Genomic DNA, 27,001 nt, shown 5'->3' with positions numbered 1-27,001 from the left:
ACTAATCTCTGTCATTCTCCTCGTTTAATTGATGTTCCCATAGTAACGGAAGTCCTGAGCTGGTTACAGGTGGTGGTTGGAGCCAGGCAGCAGGTCGGGTTGGCACCCATTGCTACTCTGGGTAGAGGGCTCTCATCCCCTCCCTGTAGCCCCCCGATCATGGAGCTCAGGGTACCGTAGCTGCCGCCGTAAGGCTCCATCTGAGCTGCCACGCTCCGGCCAGGCTTGTCTGTCCGGGGCCGAGGTGGAGTTTGGTTCACACTGAGGACGGAAGGGAGACTGGGGTGGTGGCGTTCTCACTGAGGCTCTGCACTGTCACTGATGACTGGCACCGAGGTACGAATGTAAGGGAAATTCATGACATATACATACTGTATATATAGATAACGTTCATTCATTTTCCTACCAAAATCCTGCAGAGTGTCACTGGGTGGAGTTGTCAAACCACATCTAACCACCGTAAATTCATAATGAGAATCCCCTAAGAGGTTCGATTGAATGGCTATAGAGACTCCGATCAATGACAAAAGATTATTTTATCAACGACAATGAGTTTTCACAACTCCTCTGCTGTTTAGCATCAGGAACGGGGCTTACCTATCGGCTATACTGACGGTAAACATCAGGGAAACAGTAGAAATAAATGGAGGGAAGTGAGATTGAAGGGAAATCGTCTGGTGACATTAAGATGCTTAGTTATCGACTTTCAAGACTTCAACTGTGTCATACTTGTAAGCTGTGCTGGGAGACAAACTGAAGTTGTGACAACTGTGAGAATGAAAACAGCAATGAGTGAATTTTGTGGGTTGGAATTCCACTCAGTGAAACTGCAGGAAACAACAAGGTGCAAAGGAATATTCATGCCATGTTCACATCACATGTGATGGATCGCAACCATGGGAAAGACTCCCATGTTCACGACATGCAAACATTCACGCCACTGGACGACTGAAGATTGTATGATTGCATGGTATAGTGAGGTTCAAAGATACAGTTCATTGACGTTATAGCACTGATTTGTATTTAGTTACCTTGAATGATAGACTTGGGCTGATGTGAGGCGGTCATATTTGTTTGCTTTCTGGCACTTTTAAAGTGGGATCAGAGCTTTCAGAAAAGGTTTCCCAGTGATCAGTTCAACTTGAAGTAAACACTAGTTACTACTAAGTCAGAAAGCAGTAGCTACAGTAACACCCTTATGTTATTAACCATACCAAACATGTCAAGAACACAGAACATATAGAGGAATTTTACAAAAATTGAAAATTTACAGAATTCCATGGACATATAAATTAACGTAATTATATGGATATCTCAAATAAAATAGAGAATCAAAGTATTCACAGAAAATGAGCCACATTCAGTATAAAAGTTAAATATGCAATATGAGGATGAATAAAGGAAACCAGAACAAAAAGGCTTTCATACAAGTAGGGAATAACCAAAATACGTGGAGTGGGCGATTTGAAGCACAGAAAAGGAAGGGAATGGAGGGAAACAGCTACAGGACAGGGCCTAACATTCTGACACAGCACCAATGGTAGTCTCATGGAATACTTAACCAGTTCAACTCACATTGCCCACAGAGACATCACTGCCGGCCACCGTCTTCTTCTTTCTGGCCATGTTGGGATTCCAGTGGCAAACCAGGCTGTCGTTCTGCACACTGTAGTTCTTATGGCCAATCAGCCAGTATGTGTTCATTTTGCCTTTACCCTGGCAGGAGACGGGAGGACACAAGAGAGGAACAGTGACACTTGTGTGTGACTACCAACCCGCCAGACAGATGAGTGTTAATGAGAAATCCAACTTAAAAGGATCTGTTCACCCAAATTACAAAAGCTACCAAAAGCACTAGACCAGGGGTGTCAAACTCATTTTCACTCCGGGCCACATCAGCATCATGGTTTCCCTCAAAGGGCCGGTTGTAACTGTAAGACTGTATAACTGTAACTACTCCTAACATATTGTTAAATAACTGTCTCTGCTTTTGATTATTGTTTATTCAAGTGTAAAAATATTGTACATGCAGTTATATAAATGTAAAATGATATTTAAGCACATTTCTGTTATAACAAATAATTTTAATTTAGGGTTAAGAAACCCACATTACTCTATCAAAGATCAAACTTTTAAAGAAAATAACAAAGACAAATATCATCAAACACAAGTTATTACATTAACTTTGTTCAAAGCTATTTTTGTCACCTCTCTGCATCACTAATGTCCCGCCCTGCCGTCGTCCCGTGCATGGCAGCTACATCCAAGAGCTCCTCACTGAGAGTCAGGTCTGCCTTGAGCCTCTTACAAACATTGATAGATGATGTATCTCGTCTCTTAGCTAGCTGTGTTGTTAGATTGCCTGCTAGTTCCTGAACTCGGTCTGCGATGGTCTTTCTTCACAAACTGACATTTGTAAAAGTCTGTATCTGGTCGGAAGCACACCTGCTCACATACTGTACCTTTAGCATGCACTGGGCTGTAGCTTTTGTAAATATATTCTGCTGTGATATGAATCCGCGGGCCGGATTCGGCCTTGAGTTTGACACGTGGGCACTAGAGGTAAGCCATTCAAATAGTTTCAGTTTTGTATGCCGAGGTTTCAGAAATATCCATCTATGCCGCTGCCCAATACTAAACCTCACAACCTGGCAAAATAAAACGTTATATGTAAATGTAGACAGTACTTGGACTGTGTGAGAAGGTATATTTATGTTGATTGTGTGTGAACTGACCCTCTAATGTTGTAAACTTTGTAAATATAAGTTGACTGTCCTAGAACATGACATGAAAACTGTCTGAATTTAGTGATCTCACATTCACAGAATGAGACGAGGTTTTAGTCTTTTTATTGAATATCTCTTAACTGTTTAACCAGGTCCATTTCAATCTTTAAAATGACATTAGAAAAAATGATTTCTCAATACAACAACATACTGTCACTGGGTGACTGCCTCACGGCTGCACAGACAATGAATCTCACAGTATGGCTGGGAACCTTTACCTTAACCTCAATCTCTCCACGGAGCTGCAGCTCGTAGGCGTTGTCTTTGATCAGAGCCAAGTAGGTTTCTGAGCTGGTGTGGATTTTCTGAGCTGACACACAAACAATAACACATGCTGTAAAACACGACTGGGGTTTAGCCAAAGTCAAACAAAGCATATTTCTAAGCACCATCAGTTTTCCAAATTTGAATTAAATGGTACATATTTCAAGGATTTTCATGCAACAAAGGTCTAATATCTATTAAAGCACTTATGTGTATAACTTGTAGAAATGCACTGCCGTCTGCCCCAGGATGTTGTTTTTTTTGGAGGATGCTACCACTTGGAGACACTAAAGTCTGAAGAGGTCAAACTGAATCCTATGAATACAGGCATACATATCTAGTTTCCACTTAGGGTCAGCTATAATTATGTGTGTGTGTGTGAGGTGTGTAACTATTCATGCACACAGATGAGTTTGTTTGTGTATTGTGTGTCCAGGTAAACATACGCAGACTGGTTGACTCCATTCTAGAGGCTGTGTTGACAGTATCTCCAAACAGACAGTATCTTGGCATCTTGTAGCCCACGATTCCCGCCACACATGGACCTATAGAACCAGGAGAAAAAGAACTGTGCTCTTAGAAATAAAATGAGAGTAGAAGAGACATTCCTATTCATTGGAACATAGCAGCAGGTCAAACCGGCGGCCATTTGTACGTGTACCTTCGCCACTGCAAAGAACTGTGACCGCTGTAGCAACTTAACTCATTCTATTTCTACGGTCAATGAGAGCCATTTACATTTAAACCAGTCAAATGACCAGGGCAAACAATGTCGACTTTACTCTCATATTTCTATAGCTGCTCACCATCCCACAATGCAACAGGGCTGGAGAAAAAACCCAATATATTGACTATAGTGTTATTGTCAAAGCCTCGCCAGTATAAGGGTTTCGAATAAAAATTATAATTTCAATAAAAAGACTAAAAGTCTACAGCAACACTAGCAGTTCTGTGAGGCTGTAGGTTAGCACAGCAGTAGATTGAGCTAAACTCTAATATGCTGATGTTTAGTGTTTATGAAATGTTTATCATCGCTGCCATCTTACTTCAGCATGCTAGCATGCTGACATTCACTTAAGTGCAGGAAACACAAAGCACAGCTGAGGCTGATGTGAATGTTATAATGTAATTTGGTCATAAAACTGGATAAATAACATTTTTGAACTGATGATGGTGCTAGATAAAAAGTTAAAATTTTGTCACAAAAATCAAGAAAGTTAATTTAGTTAAGTTGAATTAATCACAATTCCTCCTCGGAATTGAAGATTTGCAAAAACACGTCTGACACGGTCTAGACAGGGAATGGGATACCATCATTCTGCACACTGTAGTTCTTATGGCCAATCAACCAGTATGTGTTCATTCTGCCTTTATCCCGACAGGAGACCGGAGGACACTGGAGAGGAACACTTGGGTGTCAGAAAGATAACCCCTCAAAGGGTCGGGTCACCCAAATTACAAAAACTATGAAAGTACTGCTGCCTCTGGCTGCAGGTTTGTGCTGCTGTGTGTTTACATGGCTCTGTGATTGGCTCAGCTTTTTCAGAGACATGAGACCAGTAATGTGATTGGCTGAGAGTGTATTTATGAACCAGTGATTAGGTTTAGCTTGGTCAGTGTGTCAGTGACGGCATGTCAAGTTCTGTTACACAAATGGTATCTTTTCAAAATAAACTTCCAGCGCAGGTTTAGTTAGTTTTTAGATTTCCGTGGTTTGGTTTAGGGAACAACAGGCTTCCTTAGACTTAGGAAAAGGTCGTGGTTTGGGTAAAATAGGTACATTTGTTTTTGTAAATAGGTGCGCTTGTAATGTATCTTACGTATGCGGCATTAGTTAACTGCTTAACTTACGCAACAAAAGTAGGGTAAAATAAGTCAACATTGACTTAGTTTCACACAAGACACAAACAGTGTTTTCCTGGGTGAAAGTCTGTTTGTTTGACCCAACGTTCTGTTATGTTATTTAGAATATGTATGTTGCTCTGACTGTCTAATACTGATGCAGATGGGTTTACATTGGAGTTAATTAACAGCTGTCGGTATTTGACGAGTTGGGAGTGACAACGGGTTAAGAGGAAAGGTCAAGGGGTCATCACATACACTGAGAATCATCCTCTCAGGAACAAGAATAATCATTTCCTTTTTGATCGTAATCTTCAAGGTTTCTCTCCCTGAAGTAAAGTATTGGATAGCACCCACAGCTAAGCACCTGACTCACTGTACCCATCAACTTCTCTATCAATCCTTGCACAAATGATAATTTTGTGTTGTCAGTACAGAACTGACAGGCTGCATCTTGTAGGATGCTTCTCTCACCTGTGTGGATACCGGCTCGGAGCTGCAGCCTGTGGTTGCGCATGTGAGGGATGGAGACCTGTCTGACGGCTGCTACCAGATCCAGCGCCATCTTGGCGATCTCATCAGCATGTCTGTCCCCGTTCCTCTCAGGCAGACCGCTCACAACCATGTATGCATCCCCAATCGTCTCGACCTGAAAAGATTTTGGCCAAACAAAAATGAAGACTGTAACCAACTTCTGAGTCATAGCGAGATGATAGATGGAGCAATCAGGATTTGACTTTGATAGTAGCATGACCCATGAAACAATTTGATAACATGATTTTGTATATCAGCTTTCATGTTTGTTCAGTTTGAAATTTGAGGCAAAGAACAAACAAGAACAAACACAGCATAGAAAGTGGTACGCTTGACCAGGTTCAGATGTCAGCATTCTACTGCAAATTAGTCTCAAGTTGATTCCTCCAGGGCTTTTCCGAAGACCACATTATGGTAAGATTCCTTTATCATGCTAAAAGTGTTTGTCCATAATAAAATAAAATAGCTCACTTTTCCAGTATGGTGTTTCCGTTCTATTGTTACACTGTTTAACTGTGTTTCAATGTATCACAATGTAGGCATGTGCTTCTGAATAAAAGGGGAAACTAGATTGCCTTAGTGTCAATGATTCCTTGGACAAATGTTATTGCTTTCTTTTTGTTTAGATTTATTTTAAAGGAAAAAAAATCTAAATGCACATCTACATGATTCCTTCAAAAAAAGTGGACCAAATAAAACAGTAAAGCAGTTACATTCAACAGCTTCTAGAACAACATCTAATAGAGTGAATACAAAAATATGCTTTGTCCGATACATTAGATTGAGGATTGTAGTCAGGAAATCAAAGCAAACGATGAAGAGTACACCTTGTTGTTTCTAATTAAAGAATTAAATGAATTTCACTGCACCCGAAATATGGCAGTATGTAAGCTGTAATACATGGAAAACAAGTTCATTATTTTGGAGGGAGTACAACTGCATTTTTTTTTAAAAAACCTGTAAAGACATGCCACCAATCATGCCCATATATTCTTTTCCTGCCCAGTTTTGCAGCGACACTGGAATCATGGATACCAGATTTCAGTGTAGGGGTGTGTTTTTACATAGTCCAATCTGATTGGTCATGTCCAGATCGTCAACTGATCATCCAATCATGTTTTCTCTTTAGCTCATCGACCACCTTCTGTTCAAGCTTTACAAAAATAATGAAAACAACAAATATTGGCCCAGCTGTTGTTTCAGAATAATGTAAATGGAGCTCTGTCCAATGATAGACCTTCCATAACCTTGAACATGTTCTATCTCTGAAACAGAAATGTAGAAACAGCAGTGGAGTTACATGCTGGATCTACTTCCTGATAAACAGCCAGTTGCAGTAAATGTTCACTATGTTAGTCTACAGACTGACATTTAGCCGCAGTCAGCACAACTCAGCTGGCTACTTTGGATCTGCTCAGATATTGCACTGTCAATATATTGGTACATATGGACATTGGTTCAAGGAGCACTGTCATGATAACATATTGATTCAACACAGACATTTTGACTTTTCACTACAAGGAAAGTTAACTAAAAAAGAAAATTAATTATTTAACGATCCCCATTAGCTTCCACCAAGTGGAACAACAAATTAAAAGGAGGGAGGGGGATCTGGTATCAAGGGTCTGAGATTATATTCTTGTAGACTGCTGCATTGCATGCAGTGGATGTTACGTTACAACACCAATAAATATGTTGGAAAAAAAATCAATCATTTTCTGAGCCCACTCCTTTTTAATGGCCGACCACCCCTCCTATTGATACAGATATCTTCTCAACAGTATTGTTCTCTTTTTATCAAAGATAAAGATTTATTTCCCTTAAATCTTAATTTGCAAAACAAATATTGATGTTTAAGTTGTACAAAGAAGTGGGTACACATTACCACATGTTATCCATGCTATATCACAAATTGTACAGATTTTCTTTTTTTCGAATTCCCCTTTAACGCCAACTCACATTACACATTTGCTGTCCAAAAGACATATCTTCTATACAAAATATATAAATATAATAAATAGAAAGGCAACTTTAAGTCACAACAACACAACAAAAGACAACAGACAAGAAAAACAGATGTCCAACAAAGTACCTGTTGTGTCCCCATACTGCCAGCAGGTGTCACTATTAATCAACTTTAGCCGTGATAGTGTATTTGGAGTCCAATAAATTCTATTTAGGATTTTAGAAAGAGTGAGTTGTGATTGTGCTTCCTGTGAGACTTTGTGCCAGTAAGATATTATTTCTTTCCAATTGTTTATCCGAATGACCACTGTCAGATCTTTTTTCCAACTGATTATTAAGACCTCCTGACTGGGCGCTTGAGCTACTTTAATTAGTGCATCATGGTACCGGCCTGGCTACTTGTGTCAAAAAGGTTTCTGGAGAAGATGGTGACACCAATTCATACCCATGGCTTATTTATTTTAGACAATTTGAAAAACGAGAATGCATAATGATACCAGAGCTAGCTCATCTTTTACCAAAGCTAGCTTTGGTAAAGATAAACCCTCGTTCTCTTTGGCTGCAAATATTTTGGCACAGTTGAATAGAGGCTTTTTCCTTCCCATCACTATCACTTTTATTGGATAATTTTTTGCAAGTAGGGAGAAATTCATTTAAACTCAATTTTGAAGTAAATTTTTAACGTTATCATAGGAGAGAAGTTGGTTTGGATTATGTTGTGTATCATCCCTGAAGGAGACTATTTAAACATTTGTAATTTGTCTCTAATCTAATCTAAGAGCATATCCTCTGATTTAAAATAAATAAATTCTATAATAACTATGCCAGTCATTACAGCTGCTACTTGGGGGGCTGCTTAAAATCAATAAAATATAATCAGCGTATGAAAGTAATTTGCATTCATGTTGGCCTAATAGGATGCCTTTAATATTTGAATTGGTATGTAATGCAATTGGCCGTGGTTTTAAGAAATTGTGCCCCCGTCTTTTGCTGCATTCTAATTGAAAAGATCATGATGTTATACCATTAGTCAATATAGTTGCCATTGGGTCTGTATATATAATAAACTCACCCATTGTATGAATGATGTACCAAAGGAAAACTGTTTTAGACTGTAGAAGAGGAATGCAAATTCAACCTTCAAATGCCTTCTAGACGACAAGGGCTGAGCATCATTCCTAACTTCTCACATAACGATCTGCAAAGATTATCAGATGAGTGTCTGCCTTTCAGTAGTCAGGTAGTCTATTTTGTAGTAAAAGGGTATGTGGGTGAAAGCAGAGTGTATGTTCTGTTTCAAGAGGATGCAGTCGTCTCCAGATATCTATCAAAGCCAGCTTGTCTGACATTGTGTCTAAAGCTTTCTCGTATTATCATGTTTAGACTGCAAAGATTGGTCCACACGTGGATCTCTTAGTCGATTGAAGAATTATTACTCCTCAATTTCTGGAAGAGAATGTACTGTCATATATTTGCCCCACCCAATCTCTTTTCAGTTTTTCAGAGTCTGTATTGTCCAGTCTTAATTTGTTTCAGATATGACAGGATCTTATTCATTTTATTTACAGTATGTTATGGCATCCCCCTTAATTCCATATATATATATACTGTATATATATTAATGATATTATTTTGGACACATTATTCTCAAAATGTATGGGTTTACCCCAAGCGGCAACGGCAGCAACCTCTCTGAGTCAAGGGACTCAGCATTGTCCGAGTCCGACAGCGAAGAGCTCTTAATGGAAGTCTGGTAGCTGGGCTGACAACATGAAATACATAGAAGACAGCTCGGCATGATGACGATGAGGGGCCGGACATTGGCTTGGATATGCATAGCTTGTCAGAGGTTGAACTGCAGGCTTTGTCGTTGTGCCGGTGTGCCGCTGCTGCTGTGTCGGTTGGCCAGGACGACACATCCTTCCTCTCACTTTACCGCAATGCAAGTAACTAGAGAGTAGCTCTCTCTTTTGCGGTCTCAGAAGCTGGAGCCCCGGAGCCGTCAATAGTCAAAAAGGGCCTAGATTTAGTCTCAGAGTTGATCAGGTGATGGTATAAACCACTGTCTACCCATTTCACAATACAGTGAGCAGAAACAGTTGGCATGGTCAATCCTGCACCTATGGAGCCGTCCTTAGCTGGAGAAGATCTACCGAGCAAAGGCAAGCACTGTCACCATGCTCCAGACATACCAGACGATGCATCTGGCAGATCTGGTTAGACTGTTGCCCCCCCGACGGTCCACTGGTACCTCTTCTTAATGAGGTCAGACTTGCCACAGGTCACAATCTCCATGCGACCCTCTGTGCAGCACTCTCCGTGGGCAGAGGGATAGCGTCTATGGTGATGGCACAAAAACACCTGTGGCTGACTCTCTTCCGGATAGGGACAGGGCGGTCTATCTGGATGAGCCAGAATGTGCTGAGGGGTGACACCATCCAGGCAAAGTTTGAGCTGAAGAGGAAGCAGACAGGGGCTCTGTGCAACATAATTCCAACATTACACCAACAGCTGCACCTCCAGTCACCAGTCCGTCAAGTTCCTGAAGTTTGCGGATGACATCACCCTCATTGAACTCATCTCTGGTGGGGATGAGTCTGTCTACAGGTGGGAGACTGACCATCTGGTGACCTGGTGCAGTCTGAACAACTTGGAGCTCAACGCTCTAAAGACAGTGGCGATGGTTGTGGATTTCCAGAAGAATGCAGCCCCACCTGCCCCCATCACCCTGTGTGACTCCCCCGTCGACGTGGCGGAGTCCTTCCGCTTCCTGGGCTCCATCATAACCCAGGACCTCAAGTGGGAGCTTAACATCAGCTCCATCACCAAGAAGGCTCAGCAGAGGATGTACTTCCTGAGGCAGCTATAGAAATTCAACCTGCCAAAGACAATGATGTTGCACTTCTACACAGCCATCATTGAGTCCATCCTCTGCTCCTCCATCACGGTCTGGTACGCTGCAGCCACAGCCAAGGACAAGGGCAGACTGCAGCGCATCATTCGCTCTGCCGAGAGGGTGATTGGCTGCAATCTGCCGTCCCTCCAGGACTTGTTTGCTTCAAGGACCCTGAAGCGAGCAAGAAAGATTGTGCCCCTTCCATCTGGCAGGGGGCTGCGGTCCATGAGGATCAAGACCTCACGCCACATGAACAGTTTTTTCCCCGTCTTCAGTTGGGCTCATCAACATAGCCCGGGACCCCCACTGACTGTGTCATCCCCAGGACAATTTCCTACTGGTCAATCCCCTGCACATCCCCTCTAGGTTTCTTACTTAAATACACTCGACACTTTTACATTACACTTACTGTACATCTCACTTGTTTACAGTCCTGTTATCTGTTCGTTTGTGCACTTTATTTTATATTTTACTGTACATTTTAATATGTTTCTTCTTTTTTCACTGTGTTGATTGTTGTTGATTGTTTAATGTTATGCACCACCCGACATGTCAAATTCCTTGTATGTGCAACATATCTTGGCAATAAATGGTTCTGGTTCCGATTCTGATTCTGATTCCCAGACTGTGAGCACCCGCAAGCCTGCAATGCCACCGCTTCCCCCCAAGAGGACACCATCTGCCAGTTCAGGTTTCCAGCTGGGGAGTCGGCTATTCGGCTTGGAGCAAGGGCCCACCTCCGGGGGGGTAAGCACATAGGAGGATGAAACCACACTCCCCCTAGCCCTGGGACTACATTGAGAGCTGCATCCAGCTGCATTGAAGTCCCCCTCATCCGTTGCTGCCCAAGAGGCGCCTTCAATGTTTCATTCAGGGGTTTAGTCCTAAAGGTGTTGCCCAAGTACAACCCCCCCATGCACACAAATGTAGTCCCCAGTTTGGGTGCACTAAATATTAATTTGGTGACCACAGCAGGTGTTCTCTATGTTTGTCATGATTTTCAGTGCTCAAATATGCCTCCTGTACACCGTGTGAATGTTGTAACTGTTAATTTAGGAAATTCAATAAAGGTTGCATTTTTTGTTTAAAACACTGCAAAGTACAAGTTGCAGTTCCAGGTCTGACCACCCCATTTCCTCTCCAAAATGAACATGGTTTTAGGGAACGAGGCAGCAGTGGTAGTGAGGGAAGAAATACCACTGTGTGGGAACCATTTCGACAGAGGCATTTGCATTTTAGCTTATCTTGATGATTTGGCTCCGATAGGCTCCAGAGAGCAGGCAGTGCAGCTGTCCTGCTTGTCACACATTCAAGCTCTGGGCTTCTCAGTGAAGTGAGTCAGTAGTTTTCTTTTCGTGGGCTGACAAGAGGAGGCTTTCCTCCCTTGAAGGGAACTATGGTTTACTGTGCCAGGGCTCCCCTAAAGGGAGGATGTCTTTCGCGAGGTGGTGTCAACAGATGCCTCCCAAAGGGCGGTGCTCCAGGGGGACCTCTTGTAAGAGAGCGGAAGTTGTACTATTTAATGGTGGCTTTAATCGTTTCGGCAAGGCAGAACACCACCTCTTTGCCTCCAGGGCAAATACCCAGTACCCTCTGTAGCACCTCTGGACTGGATGCACACCGGTGGCCCAACATGCTCCTGTATGCATTCCCCCAGTGGAAATTTGACTGCCTGTTCTAGAAGGGGTGTGGAAAGGGTCTGTCCCTGATTCTGGTGGCCCCTCAGTGGCCGGCAAATTGTGGTATGCCGAGATAATCAGTCTGTTGGCGGCGAGGCCCACTTCCCCTCCTCTCTCAAGCAGGAGGGGAAGTGGTTCATCCGCGATCAGAACTGTGCCGGCTGCATGCATATCTGTTGAGAGGTCCAATTTTATAGCTATGGATCTACCCCAAAGTGTGGTGGCAACGATCCAGATTAAGAGCGCATCATGCACTAGAGGCCTATGTGCCTGTAAATGGCGGGCGTTTGGGCACTGGCGTCTGGACTGAAGTTTACTCCCATTTCAGTGCTCTATCTCAGTGATTCTTAACCATGGGGCAACGATTGGGCCGCGAGCGCCACTAGAGGGCCGCAAAAAACTTTCAGTTTTGCACCTGAGGGCCGCGAGGGCCGCGGGACCGCATAGGTTATCAATTGAAGACACCAGAGATATTACTGTTAACCATGAGATGCTCAGTTACAATATAGCTTCCCACCACCTGGTGGCGGTAATGCGTCAGTCAGTTGTTTAACAAGCTCCAATAAGCAGAAGACTACACTCAGCTAGCCGCTAGCCTGTAGCGAAAGTTATGGATACGTTTTTAAAAAGAAAAAATGAAGACCACAGTGGTGCCATACCCCCCTAAAAGTCTAAATGTGTGCGCAAGTACAATCCTGACTTTCTTAAGTACGGCTTTGTGAACGGAGGCAACGAGGCAGAGCCGAGGGCTCAGTGTGTGGAATGTGGGCTAATGCTACCAAACGAAGCACTGAAGCCTTCAAAAATAAAGCGACACCTAGCGACGAAACATCCAACGCTCGTGGGAAAGCCTGTTGGGCTTCTTGTTGTGTATGCAGGTTTACATACACATGATAAATAAATGTCTTTGTGATCATCACATTGTATCATCTCATTTATTTGACAAGGGTTTTGCCTGTTCAACTCCGCGAGGACACCGGCGTCCTCGATCCCCTCCCGTTCCTACGGCTTGCTTGCGCAAACTACGTCACAAAACATGGCCGTGTTTGGTATCCCAGCATGCCCAAACTCCTCATCTTTGCAAAGAAATCATCGATTTTCTTTCATTTCTTATGGATTTTTCACAAAAGGAGCCCAAACACACACTATCCAAAGTCGCCATAACCGCTGAAAGTCGGATCTTGCAGCATTTCGACTGAAAAATACACATTACAGACCCGACAATGTGCTAGCGGATGTTACCATGGAGCTAGTGGCTTCAGAAAACGCTAGTACTTATATTACAAACCTTATCTTCCCCTTCTATAAGCTACCCCCATGCTCGAACATGCGCTCGGTTGCAGCCATTACGCACACCAAGTCTTCGACCATATATACATAGATTTTGCAATTTGCAAAGGCTAAAAATAAAAGGAAAATACTATAATATCAAAATATAAAGGGAGAAACACCTTTAGTGTGTCAGAATATCATTTGGTTACCATGTGTCCATTTGGGTCTCTAAATATCCTTTTAGAGCTCCGCCTGGATCTCTTCATGGAAGAAACACTGTAGAATGGTCATACTTTGTCCAATCTTCTTCAAATGTACAGATACAGCCACAGGCAGTTATTTATACTGAAAGATATTTTTTTATTTTATGCGGACAAAAATCTTCAATTTTTACTGACTCCAAAGGCCCACTGCTCTGATTCTGTATGACCTACAGGTTTTCTGACACTTTTGATGCATATAGTCAGAGTGGTTCAGAAGCTACAGCCATTTTAATTTGGGTATGTCATTTTAGGCGGTTTTGCTCCAAAATAGGGGTGGAGTTGAACAGGTAACAATATAGTTATTGAATACAAATCAAACCAAGAGTGAGATCAATTAGTTAAACTAATAGTGTTAATATTTGAATGGGCCCCGGGACACTTTGTACTTGAAAAGTTGGGCCCCGAGGTCAAAAAGGTTAAGAACCCCTGCTCTATCTTATCCTTTTCCACAATTAAGCTCTGTTTGGCAGCTATATTTACTTGTCATGCTGGCTTTGATCCCGGCATTCTATAGCTCTATGGCTTTTCGCCCTCCTTTTGCTACAGAGGAACAGGGGAGGTTGCATTTCCTGTGTCTTGTGCATGTCCTACATACACCATACTCAGATTGGGATTTCTCAGATTTCTCACTGGATTGTAGAGACAAAGGTCTTCCATTGCCTCACGACGTGAGGGCGCATTCAACCAGGGGCATGGCAACATGAGGGGCTTTATCTAAAGGTGTATCTGTCAGTGATATCTGTGCCGCTGCATACTTTTGCTCGGTTTGGATGTGACTGCCCCTATTGTGGCTCATTCTGTCCTTTTGGGGTGTGAATATATGTCCCGTGTGTTGTAACGAGTAAATTGACTGTAAGGGAACGAAATGTTGTGACGATAACCTCTGTTCCCTGAAAGAGAGGAACGAGGTACAACACCTGGTTGCCCCACTGCACAGCTGCACTCAGTGAAGAGTGGCTATCTAACAGAGGGATGACCAGTGTAGTGAGGCTGGAACTGCAGGCTGAACAACAACTGAAACTACTGAGCTGCACCTTTTTCATGTTTGGTCAGTAGAATAAAGCTTGTGTGTGCTACCCAACTACTGTATTCTCCTAACTTTCTGTGCATGCGCGTGACATTTTATTGTTACCTTGTAGACATCGTAGGAGTCTATGCGTGTGTCAAAGCACATGTAGAGGTTGTTGAGCATCTCCACCACTTGAAGAGGAGCACAGGACGCAGAGATAGAGGTGAAGCCCACAATGTCTGAGAAAAAAATGGTCACCTGGAACAAAATATAGAGAGCTGACTTCATCAGTGTGCAAAGGTATTGGCTGTACTGGACAAAACTGGGCAAATATATTCATTCTTACACAGTGAACCTAGCAATCCTACAATAAATCCTACCTTCATGAAAGTTATAATGTAAAGGTGATTCTGTTATTTTGTCCACCCCTTATATCAATGAGGGTATAGGTAAAACAATTAAATAAAATACACATTTTTGTATGACAAAGTACATTTAATTTTCAGCAAAACAAACATCGTCCTCCAACATTATACAGTTGAATCATTAACTCTCTCTCGTGGAACAAATATTGTCTTTACTTAAGTAAAAATACCAATACAACAATGTAAACATGCTATTAAAAGTCCTCCATTTTAAATCCTGAGTAAAAGTACAGAAGTACAATACAATATGTAATAATGTGCAATATCTCTTCATGAAATCTAGTGAAAGAGAGGTATTAAGTAAATAGAAATGCTCAAGTACAACACAAGTACCTGATTGAGTAAGTGTACTTATTTTACTTTCCACCACTGTACAAATATCAACTAATTATCTGGCACTGGTCACAATATGTCCAAAAAAGAAGAAGGATTTATTTAACTTGATCAAGAATAAGAGACAAAAGCATCAATAGAACAAGTAAAATTGTCAGGACGTAATAAGCTAAACAGAATTGATATTTTCCATCTTTAATTTTCATTTTTTTGTATTGCTCGTCACTTTGTCTTTACCATACAGATCTTCAAAACTTGTTTTACAGATTTTATTTCAAGATCTGTTCAAAAATAAGCCGTGGTCCTATTCAGTAACAGCTGAATAGGACCCCCCCCCCCACACACACACACAGAGTGCTTCTGGTACAGCTGCTTCCAACCTCTTCAATTTTCACCCAAATAACTTGTTTTATCTCCTGATGAATATGGAACAGGGCAATTATAGGTAATTACGCCAACAATAGCAACAAAGGCAGCAAACACACACATTCATTCATCATGTTTGCAGATCTTGCAGAGGTAGCTGTTCTTTGCAGCAGCACCCCACAACCCTCACAACATTATGAGGTCTGAATTCGTTTGGTTGAATGTTAGAAGTGAATGGGGAGGAGCGTGGAGGGGAAAGGTTATTGTCTTATCTGTCTTCAACAGTGTTGTCTGTTTCTACCTTTTGCCTTCAACGTTTGCATATGTATTGCAGTTGTTTTTATCATGCCTTGTTGCAGGATGAGTTTCCCTCATGGACATTAAAAGCAAAACAATGTTATATTATCAGCAGCTGTTGCAGTCTTTTTTAACAATCAACAGTTCCATTAACACTTTAACACCTTGGGGTTTGTTATTCTTGGAAAGAAAGATTACACAAAGAGGGAGCACAACGAAAAGTTGTTTTCATAGTCACAAGTAAGTAATTAAAGTACCAAGTCAGAGCCGATAACATCTAAGTCAAGAGCAACAGGTCTAGGTCAAGTCCCAAAGCCAATTCCCAAGTCCAAACCAACAAGTCCTTGGTCACGTCCCAAATCCAAATTAACAAGTCCAGGGTTGAGTACCAAAATCACCACCAACAAGTCCAAATAGTCTTTGGCCAGGGTGAGAGGTGTCTCTTATGCACCCTCCACAGTAACCTTTTGTTCTGGGTAGCCTAAATGGTAGGGAGTAGAGTACCGTGATGCACTGGGCAGCTTTTACCTCTGCAGTGCTTTCTGGTACCATACTGAGATGCAATTGTTAAGCTGGTGAGCTTTCTTGTTGAAGTGTTGAGGGTCAAAGAGAGGTCCTGGTATGGACCATCTAAGTCAGGGGTCTCAAACTCCCGGCCACGTCATTTTATGTGGCCCGCGAATCCGCGAGCAAAAATTTTAAAAAAAGTTAAAAAAAAAAAAAAAAAAGTTAGACTTCATAATAAAAATATCCCCATAGTCGAAATTATGAGATAGAAAGTCGAAGTTATGAGATTGAAAGTCAAAATTATGAGATTGAAAGTCAAAATTATGAGATACTTAAACACACAGTCATAGAAGCAGCTCTTTGGCTGGTTACTGTACATTTGACATGGAAATGTATTGTGAGTACATTGAAGACTACTTTAAACGTGGCTTTAAAACACATGAAATACTTCACGTGGGATTGTGCAAACGCACCCTTGAAAGGATTTTAAGCTTTGAACAAAGTTATTGTAATAACTTGTTTGATATTTGTCTTTGCTATTTTCTTTAATAGTTTGATCTTTGATAGAGTAATGTGGGTTTCTTAACCCTAAATTAAAAGGATTTAAGTTATAATAACAGAAATGTGCTTAAATATATTTTTACATTTATATAACTGCATGTACAATATTTTTACACTTGAATAAACAATAATCAAATGCAGAGACAGTTATTTAACAATATGTTACGAGTAGTTACATTTACAACCGGCCCTTTGTGGGCGACCATGATGCTGATGTGGCCCGGAGTGAAAATGAGTTTGAGACCCCTGATCTAAGTGTTCTGTATCCCCGACCAGAAGGAAGTAATGTTAAGTGTTTAGGTGGTGATCAGTGTCATTTGATATTGTGAGTGCTAGGCGTGTGTCGGTTCTCGAGACAGTGAGTGTGATGCTGAGAAGCTTGTTTTTGGTGAAGAAGCAGAGGACAGTACAGCGGGACTGGTTGAATTATGCTTTTGTAGAGCAACAACAGGAGGTGGGAGGCAGCAGAATGTGCTCCTAGCTTACGGATGACATGAAGTCAAAAAGCAATACTACTCTTTCACCTCCCAGCCAAGATTTACCCTGCACCTCCAGGGATCAAACTAATGACCTGCTTTTCCAAGCAGTATTGAGCTCTACTTCCAATCCAAGCTTTGCCCACCTCAGGCTGGTTATTTGACCTATGCCCAAAGTCCTGCGATTTAACATCTGTTCCCAATCAACTCAGGGAAACTTGGCTCTTTCACTATTATTTTTGCTGATACATCGTAAATTTAAGAGCGCATTGTTGCCCCAAGCGCTTGCTATTTTTTCACGTTGCTGTAGAAAGAACCGGACTACATCTTACAAGCTCACTCGTCCCTCCAAGATTTCAGTCGGGAAGTCAGCCCCTAGAGATCATTGGAGTCTGGCAACAGGAATTGAAGATAAACAACAAAACATGATAATTCAACTGCAGAACCAGTTTGTCATCTCAAAAATATTTTGAACTGGTTTTGGTAAATAGTTAGTGAGAAAAGTGATGTTTCCAAAATAGCTGCCTTATTTGCAATGACCAATCAGTGAGTAGCACATTGGTCCATTCAGGTGTGAAAAGGGTTTCACACCTCTCAATCATCTAGTTTATAACCTGTACTTGAGCCATACACAATGAGATAAATAAATTCACTCTTTGCCATTGCACCAACCTTCTCATAGCTCTCTGCCTCGACATGTTTATGCCGGCGGAGCTGCTTGGCGACTGACTTGGGTAGCATTTGGTGCAGCAGATCCTCAGCCAACTGCCTTTGGCGCTTCAGGTCCTCTGTCTTCTCCTTCAAGCTCTGGGCGTAATTCTGTATCCACTCGGTCATCTGCTTGAATGAGACCATCACTACCGGGTAGATGAGGCAGGCTATGGACAGCAGGCAGACCCTCATACTGAGGCCCGAAGACACGGCTCGAGACGTCAACCTGAGAGCCGGCACCGCACGATCAAACAAGCAATTCTGAGTGTATGTCAGAGCCTGAATTCCAGTGTGAGACCCCGACAGAAGCTCTGTCCCTGCTCCAGAGATCAGCCAAAGACTTGTGTCAAAAATATAAGAATGTTTTACATGCTGGCTTGAGTTTAACTTGAGGTCTATGTTCTCTACCCAGCAGTCATTCAGTTGTTCTGTCATAACTCTGGCAAAGCCAAGGTAGCTTAGTACATAAGTCCACTTATACTGGAAGTCAGTGTGAGTTGCCATGTGGGGGAAGTCCATCAACTGATGGTTGAGCTCTATGAATTGTATCAGTAGTCTTGCAGACAGTACATCTCTCCAGTTTGAATTCAGTTTGACTTTGATTAAAGTATCTTCTACGGTACCCCAGATGTCAAGAAGTCTTCCGATGGCCAGGGAGTAAGCAGAGGTACCATTTTCACTTGTGCCATTTGTATCCATAGAAGTATTTAGAAATCCTTGAACGCTCCACCTCAACTCTTGGCAAAATCCAGCCAACTCAACACTACAAGGGATCCCATGGCTATTGCTTTGAACTGCCATTTCACCACAGAGATGACCGAACACAGGAAACACAATCTCTGAAAAACTTGCCTGCAATGTCTCATTGCCCATGTCTTTGGTGAATACATGTCTCATCTTTTGAAGCTTACTGACGTGTTGCAGGATAGCTTTCGTCCTACATGAAGTAAGCTCATCGTAAGCAGCCTCTGTTGTGTGCAGCAGGTCAAAGCTGGAGCTGAGGTCTATGGATACAGAGCCAAGCAGTGCCAGGAAAGAGAGGATGCAGGCTGTCAAAATCCGCCGAACAGAGCGACTACTGCCAGACAGGGAATATATGGAGCACCTGGAAAAGCAGGAATATAACGGATGAATTACTGAAGGAGGCTTAGACTTAAGCCTCCAAACATGTACAAAGACAAAATTGCATACTTTCTCACCTTCACACCTGGCAAACTACTACATGAAGTGAAAATATTTGTGGCATTGTTGGTTTTTACAAAGAAATGTCAGATGCACACCCCCAATGACAACATGAAAATGTGTGGGGAGTGGGGGTTTCCATGGGCTCCTTATTATATGCTAAAATAGTTACGAAGTGATGCGCCGGACTACAAAGATGGGTGCATAAACGGGCGACGGATGTACATGTAAGTCTAAATGCCTGCGTGATGTGTTCACACCTGTGCAGATGGTGATCGAGCCACAACTAAAGTCAGCTCGGTCATACATTTAGGGCCGCACAAGTTCAAACCGTGCAAACCCTCACAGGCATGGGCAGATGACGACATATGGACACAGAATAGTTTGTGCTTAAGAGGGAGCAATTTAGTAACAAATGGTTGGACAATGGTCACCTTCCTTTTTGTAAAAGCAGACATGGCCTAAGATATCATGAAACAGATATGGAATGACAAGCTACATATTTTAAGAGCTTGATCTTAAAACAGAAAAGAAAAAGAAATTGTCACTGATTAAGTGAATTAATGTTTTTTAAAGAATTATGATGATGTCTTAATCATCTTTACACAACTTTATCACAACTAGATTTAGTCAAATCAAAGCTCAACTAGCAGCTGAAACAGTAGATTAGATTCCAGTGAATTGAAACTTTCTGGGACAGTTTTGTGAGTCTCACCTGCACAGCTGACAGTCGCTGTCCGCATCCTGCTGCGCCCACGGAGCGACCCTCCTCTTCTTTATGAACCTTCTTTGAAGGGAGGCCGGGGACAGGGTCCCAGAAGCTAAACACTCTTTTGTCATCAAATCCAGCGATGACATAAGACTCGTGCTGCAGTTAGGCTACTCTCTCTGACGGTGGCCTCACAGGACAATCATTGCAGAGGACCGCACTGACGAGTGGTCCCGCTTCTAGATGTCAGTGGAGGTTCCAAGTCTGCAGCAGCGTCTTCTCAACTTCCGGTTGCACACTTCAAAATAAACGTTTTTAAATGAATCATAAGGACAGTGTTCATTCGTCAGCATGACTGAACATGTGCCAGATACAGTTATAAATAGTGTACGATTTAACCTAATTTAATTTAATATTCAAATGTTGACACTGTGTCTGAGGTCTGTTTATTCATCTTTAAATTGCATTTCAATTGTTTGTGTTTTGAACATATAGTGAAAAAAGACATGTATTTGCATAAAAAATGTAAATAGGCTACAGTACAGAATTATTCATTGAATGAACACTATTAATATGGGTTTCATGTATCTAATTTACACACCTCAGGGTTTTTTATGCCAGTTCAAAGCTGACTTTCTCATTTCGTACAGCATGTATCATCTTTAAGTGGCAGTGAACTTCACTGCTACTTAAAGATGATACACTTCACTGAGTGAACAATATTTAACGGTGTTTATCAATTATATTGGTCTAAATTTGTAATTGGAAGCTCATTTGTACAGTGTCCTCAGCCTGGACTTATTTAGCCTCTTATTTAGTTCCCACACAGCAGTCAGACAGACCAGACTGCTTTCCACTTACTAGGCTAATGCTAGTAGTATGTTAATATAATGTAGTCAACGTTCGAAGCCAGGATAATACCAAACCACAACACGATTGTGGGGCGATTGTGGCTAAGTGGATAGCAGGGCCCTCTTTCAATCAGACGGCGGTTCGAACTCCGGCTCTGCTAGTCGCATGTCGATGTCTCCTTGAGCAAGACACTTAACCCCAAAATTGCTCCCGTAGCTGTGCCTACGGTGTAGAAATGTGATAGACTCTGAATTGTAAGTCGCTTTGGATAAAAGCGTCTGCTAAATGACTGTAATGTAATGTAATGTAACGATGCTTTCAGAATAAAGGCATGAGCACCAGGCGCCCAGTGCAAATTTAGGAAACTAAAACCTGGTCCGCCTCTAAAGTCCACGAATCCGCTTACTAGCTTTTATATCCGAAGCTTTCAATCGTATGATAACTGGCAATTCCTTCGGTTAAATATTTTAACTGGGTATTCTTTCAAACTACGTTCAAGAATAAACGTTAGTGGTGCTAGTCGAAATTGATGCAAAAAAAATAAACTAATATCGTTATCCATATAGGTTTTTATTCTGAAGGTTGTTGCCGGAAATCCTTCCAGTGAACCACACACGCACGCGACAAGAGGATTGTTGTGTCTGCTGTTGGAATCAGGAGAAAGCTGAAGCATAGTGAGGATATGAAGCAGTTGCTAACTTTGCATGTTCTCGTGTAAGTTCACTCGCGGCTCGTTGAGCTGCTCGGACATTTGTCAGCGTTACAAGTGGCGGACCGGCTCCTCGCCGTTTTGGCGGAGGGAGTGTAAGTAAATGAACGAGTTGTTTGGAGCCGTTAAACAAAGAGTTTTTCTTCCCTCTAACGTTACCATTGTTACGGAGCGGAGCGCCTCTTTTCTCACCGATTCAGAGGTGGTCCGTCTGTAGAAGTAAGCGAACTACTCTGAAGTCTTTCTTCTTTTAAAAGGGCCATGGACGCGTGGACTTTAATGCTGTGTAGTTACGTTAGTTTAATTCATTCACACATTCAACTAGCCAATCCAAGTAACCACTGGGCTACATTGATTTGATACAAGGCGTTCCAGCTAGACAACGTGATCATTGTTGTGTATAGCAGATATTTAATCAGTCTTTTCTCGTTTAACAATCACAGCTTGATATTGAACCGATGGGTTTCCACAACAACATTGTGTGTAGCGTTACACACAATGTGATCCTTTATTGGCATATATAAGGAATTTGACTCATGAATTCGACTTTTTCATTGCTCTCAATGTACTTACACAGAAACAGACAAAACAGCTGAGAACAAGGACAACAAAGTGGAACAAATGAGGGCAAAGAGTAGACCGAGCTGTTCAACACCAGTGATCCCAGTGCGGAGAGAATGACATGCCAGACTGCATTCAGAGTGTGACACATGATGGGCCACACTTTACATCGGCATGCATTCAACTTTACAACTGAATCCCCATGACTAAGTGCAAGAAGACAACTTGTTGCAAGTGCAAAGTCAGCAACTTACAAAACAACTTTAACCACTTTTACCAAATAAAAAATGGTTCTCAAAGAGTTTAAAAAAACACCTGTTGTATGTCAAGCAAGCTGATACTAGCACTAGTGCATATGACAAAACACTGGGCAACAGTAAACAGCTGCATTCGCATTGCATTCTTTGTGTGTTTGATCAGCAGCAGTGGGGGCCTGGTCCCAGGTCCACGTGGCTTGACGAGTTTGCCTTGCTGCTTGTGTTGACAGGTGAGGGGCGGCCTGTGCTCCAGTCATGACCTCTGGGAATGGGAACACTAACAGCAACAGCAGCCAACACAATGGAGAGAGCAAAACGGCCCAGGCTTTAGTCAAGTCCCACATCCTCACCCATCTGATAGAAGGCTTCGTTATCCAGGAGGGGGCTGAGCCTTTCCCCGTGAGTACCGCAGCCCTGCACGTGTCCTTCTGTAATGTCCCAGTACACAGAATCAGATCATCACATGACAGACAGGGACGATAGTCAGAGACCTGTGAGTCGGCTGTCTGTAGTGGCCGCTCTCAAACATGCTGACCAGATAGATTGTTTTTATCTCTGAAAAGGTACAGGCATGAGAACGTGGTGAAAAACCATCAGTCCACACTGCTGTCACCAGGTGATACACTGAAGCTCCACACACGCACACATCGAACTGATCAAAAGCATTGATCACTCTCTAACACACCGTTTCCACCCATTGCTTTTGTGTTTTCTGCAGATAAAGACAAAAACAACTTTTCATGGCAATCTATCCTTGAGCTCTCGGTCACTTTGTTTTGTTTTGTGCAACAGTATCAGCTGCTATGATGAAGTGTGTTTTGTCTGTCTGCAGGTGGAACGTCCATCTTTCTCCATCGAGAGCCTTAGGAGACACACTGCAGACTCAAAGATGGACGGCCTCTCAGCAAAAGGTAAAGCTGTGTAGATATAAAGTTCTCAGACCAGTAGCACAGCTTCACTGCTCTCTACCTGCTGTTAGACGATTGGACTTAGCACTCATTTTGGCATCTTGCATAAGCGATCTCATTCTTCTTGAGATCATGACCACAGATGCATGCTGGGATGTAAATCAGCCAGTAAACTGAGAGCTTTGTTTTCAGGCTCATCTCCCTCCTCTCCATGACAGTCCTGTACAATGCCTGCATCCCAGCTACAGGGGGCACTATGACTATGATCACTGTACTTAATAATAGTATCTAATAATACTAATAACTAATAAAGACACAATTATCTTCACTGCCAGAGTAGAGGTGTGTTCTCTCTGTAGCCTGTTACTCTTTAACAAACTGTTCTGTTTATAAGCGCGATTACGGCGGAATGCATTTGTCTTATTTATGAATTATTTGAGTGTACGTTTTGAAATTCTAATTGTGAAGTCATTATTAATTAACCCAGAATATGAGAATATGATGGTTTCTCTTGTACACTGGAATTCATTTATTAGGCTCCATGTTTCAGGTTAAATGATCACAGCAATGATCAGCCTCACGTGACTGAATTAAATGATGTAAAAATTGTTTCATCTCTCCAGCTCTCTCTGACTTTAATTGTATTCATAATAAAAGTTATTGAGGGAAACATCAGATTATCAAAACACAAATCTTTCTAATAAATAAAGAAAGTTGTTTGTGGTCCCTTTGTTGTTCAGACTACAATGAACATTTACTGTATTTAAACCAGATGTTGAATCAGAAAACAAATCAAATATAAAGCTTGAGTTTAATCTGTGATCCGTCTTAACTGTTTACATGTTGAAAAAAATCTCATCAGTCCGATCGGCTGCAGCGTCCAATCACATGACTGATGAACAATGAGGGGGCGTGTCAGCCGTTAAAATACTTCCTGGAAGGCTGTTCTCGTGGGTCCTCGCTCATGGCTCCTCAGAGATCCCTCCTCGATCCTGGGGATCCTGGGGATTGAGGGGATCCTGTTTTCTGATTCACCATCTGGTTTAAATAAATGTTCATTGTAGACTGAACAACAAAAGGACCACAAACAACTTTCTTCATTTATTAGAAAGTTTTGTCTTTTCATGATCTGATATTTCCCTCACTAACTTTTATTATGGATACAATTAAAGTCAGAGCGAGCTGAGAGACTAAACACTTTTTACGTCATTTATCATCATTTCATTCAGTCACGTGAGGCGGATCATTCCTGTGTCGGATTTGATGAGTCTTATCATTTTAACCTGAAACATGGAGCTTAATAAAGTAATTCCAGTGTTCAAGTGAAACCATAATCATATTCTGGGTTAACTAATAATGACTTCACAATCAGAATTTAAAGACGTACAAACGCATTCTGCTGTAGAAATCGATCCTGCGCTTCTAAACAGAACACATTTGTTAAGAGGTAACAGACTACAGAGAGAAACACCTCTACAGTGGTGATTACTGTGTCTTTATTAGTTATTAGTATTATTAGTTACTATTAGTAAGTACAGTGATCATGTGAACAGACACAAACTTATCAAAAGTCTCTCCAGCTGTTAAAGCCGACCGACAGCTGATCCAGCTGTGATCATCTGCCACCGTCATCAGAAACAGACGTCGCTTCTGACACAACTGAGGAAAGGATGTCTCATGTCTCTTAAAACATATTTCCTCGTTTCCTCTCTCCTCGCATGGTTTCCTCCATGCATCCCTGGTGGGAGGGACTAAGACGCAGGGAAAGGACCCAAGTGAGGGAAATGGGGATGCAATTAAGAGACTTGGGATGTGCTCCTCGCTCCCCGATCTAAATAAGAGCTTTGGGACGGCCGTCAATATGGCGGAGCAGAACAACTTCCGGTTCAAGCGAGGAGCGAGGAAATGACAATTAAGAGACTCGGGATGTACCCCATGTCTCTACGAGGTAGGGAGGGACCGGTGATGGTGCCGCTGCTGGTGTTGGTCTGAGTGTGTTTTGGCTGTATTCCCTCAGAGCTAAAGGCCCAGAAGGAACCCATGCTGACCTGTGAGCTGTGTGGGAAGGTGGACTTCGCCTATGTCTTCAAAAGGTCCAAGAGGTTCTGTTCTACAGTGTGCGCCAAACGGTAAGGCAAGAGAGTGAAGACATTACTCTTGGTTTTCTTCATTTCTACAATTCACCCTGGAATGTGTGTGTCCGGTATCTCAATAGAGTGACATGTGTAGTATGAGAGGAATTAGCAAAAACATAATGTGCACTACAGTGTACAAAAATGAATTGCTGGGTCTCAAGAGAGCATTTTCTGGTAATTCAATGTTTAAAAGTCTATATGAAATGACCACATTGTTATTTTGTATAAATTAAATACTTGACAAATGAAAAGTTTTTGCTCATTTACTTAAAACTTTATCAAAATCATCATATTTTCTGAGACATTTGAGTTACAATATGCTTGTTATTATGAGTTTAGACGACGTACCTGTGTATCACGATATCTTGATGTATGATTTCATCCTTCGAAAGATGATAAATGCTAGTATTGAATTCACCCAGCCCTACAAATACACTATGTAAACTAATAACACTCCAGTAACTGGTTTCCAAATTGGCATATTTATTAGATAATAATAAAAGTATAAAAAAATCCTAATAGGAATATGTGAACCCCATCACCAATGACCTCTAAATAGCTTTTACAAGTCAGAATGAGCAGAAAGTGTAGTTAGTGGCTACTGAAGCTCATCACTACACAAGCTGAACCTTTCAGAGTAACTCGGATGAAGCCAGATGGCAAACACAGAGACCCTTACAGGGTTCCAGCTGAGGGCCTGTCACTGAGGCCATTTATGTCTCAGCAATAAGAAGAATGTAGGGCCAACATGGTGATCATTGAAGGTCCCCATGGAGGAAAGCACGGTCCTCTCCTAAAATACATCTGTCATTTTCACTCACATGTTCAGCGTAATGCTGCACTGACTGTGGGAAAGGAGAGCAGCTTTGAACAGCAGCAGGCCTGTTACTGGTGCTGCAAAATAATACAGATAAGAGTCATGACGTATGGAATGATCTGTATGCAAACTGGTGAGGGTCCAGGCTGGCTGGGATGTTGTTTTTGACATGCTGGAGAACAGAATGGGGGTGAGTTCCACAGGGCGATAGTCCTTTAGACTGGACACTGCAGACCTTTTAGCTGTAGGGACGATGGTGGCTGTCTTGAAGCAGGTGGAACTCTCTCCTGTGACAGTGGTTTGGCAGTTTTTGACTGTGGACCTGTGCTTTGGCATTGACGGAGGTACAGACCTGTACACAATTGTAGTGGCCATTTGTCGACTTAATCAAACTTAAACAAACAATAATCAAACGCCACTGATGCACCGTGGTCGGTATTCTTACGCAGCCAGAAGAGAGTGGATTGTCCATGCAGGATTCCGATTTTCGTGTTTATTAAATAAAGCAAACAAAACAAGCAAACAAACGAACTAACAAAACTCCTGTCAGTGCTGTCTCTCCTGTCCTGTGCAGTGCAGGTAAAAACTATAAGCCCACCCCGGTGCATGCTGGTCCTATCAGTCTACTCCTATATATATATATATATATCTATATATATATCTATATCTATATATATATATATAT

At 42.0% G+C, this 27,001-nt stretch overlaps 2 protein-coding genes across 4 annotated transcripts; one reads left to right on the top strand and one right to left on the bottom strand.

Annotated features, from left to right (window-relative positions):
• Window positions 1-20,272, bottom strand: LOC116399996 (receptor-type guanylate cyclase daf-11). The gene is made up of 8 exons (XM_031877584.1): window positions 20,084-20,272; window positions 18,148-19,291; window positions 14,634-14,768; window positions 5,367-5,541; window positions 3,497-3,595; window positions 3,005-3,096; window positions 1,576-1,716; window positions 1-325 (listed from the first exon to the last, which is right to left on the bottom strand). Exons 1-8 carry the CDS (start codon window positions 20,224-20,226, stop codon window positions 257-259), a joined length of 1,998 nt encoding a protein of 665 aa, XP_031733444.1. The 5' UTR covers window positions 20,227-20,272; the 3' UTR covers window positions 1-256.
• Window positions 20,273-21,538: 1,266 nt separating this feature from the next.
• LOC116399999 (polyhomeotic-like protein 2) lies at window positions 21,539-26,921 on the top strand. 3 transcript variants are annotated; one of them, XM_031877591.1, is made up of 4 exons: window positions 21,539-21,603; window positions 22,687-22,855; window positions 23,289-23,367; window positions 25,382-26,921. In XM_031877591.1, the coding sequence occupies exons 2-4, from the start codon at window positions 22,712-22,714 to the stop codon at window positions 25,495-25,497; spliced, it is 339 nt and encodes a 112-aa protein (XP_031733451.1). In that variant the 5' UTR covers window positions 21,539-21,603; window positions 22,687-22,711; the 3' UTR covers window positions 25,498-26,921. The 3 variants fall into 3 exon arrangements, with proteins under 3 accessions (XP_031733451.1, XP_031733448.1, XP_031733450.1); XM_031877588.1 differs by having other exon boundaries at window positions 21,564-21,733; XM_031877590.1 differs by lacking the exon at window positions 21,539-21,603 and adding an exon at window positions 21,746-21,857.
• The last annotated feature ends 80 nt before the right edge of the window (window positions 26,922-27,001 follow it).

This window comes from Anarrhichthys ocellatus, unplaced genomic scaffold, assembly GCF_004355925.1.
Source record: "Anarrhichthys ocellatus isolate YVR2014 unplaced genomic scaffold, GSC_Weel_1.0 scaffold140, whole genome shotgun sequence".
NCBI lineage: Eukaryota > Metazoa > Chordata > Actinopteri > Perciformes > Anarhichadidae > Anarrhichthys > Anarrhichthys ocellatus.
Note: the sequence above shows the minus strand (reverse complement) of the source record. Positions and strands in the feature narration are given on the sequence as shown.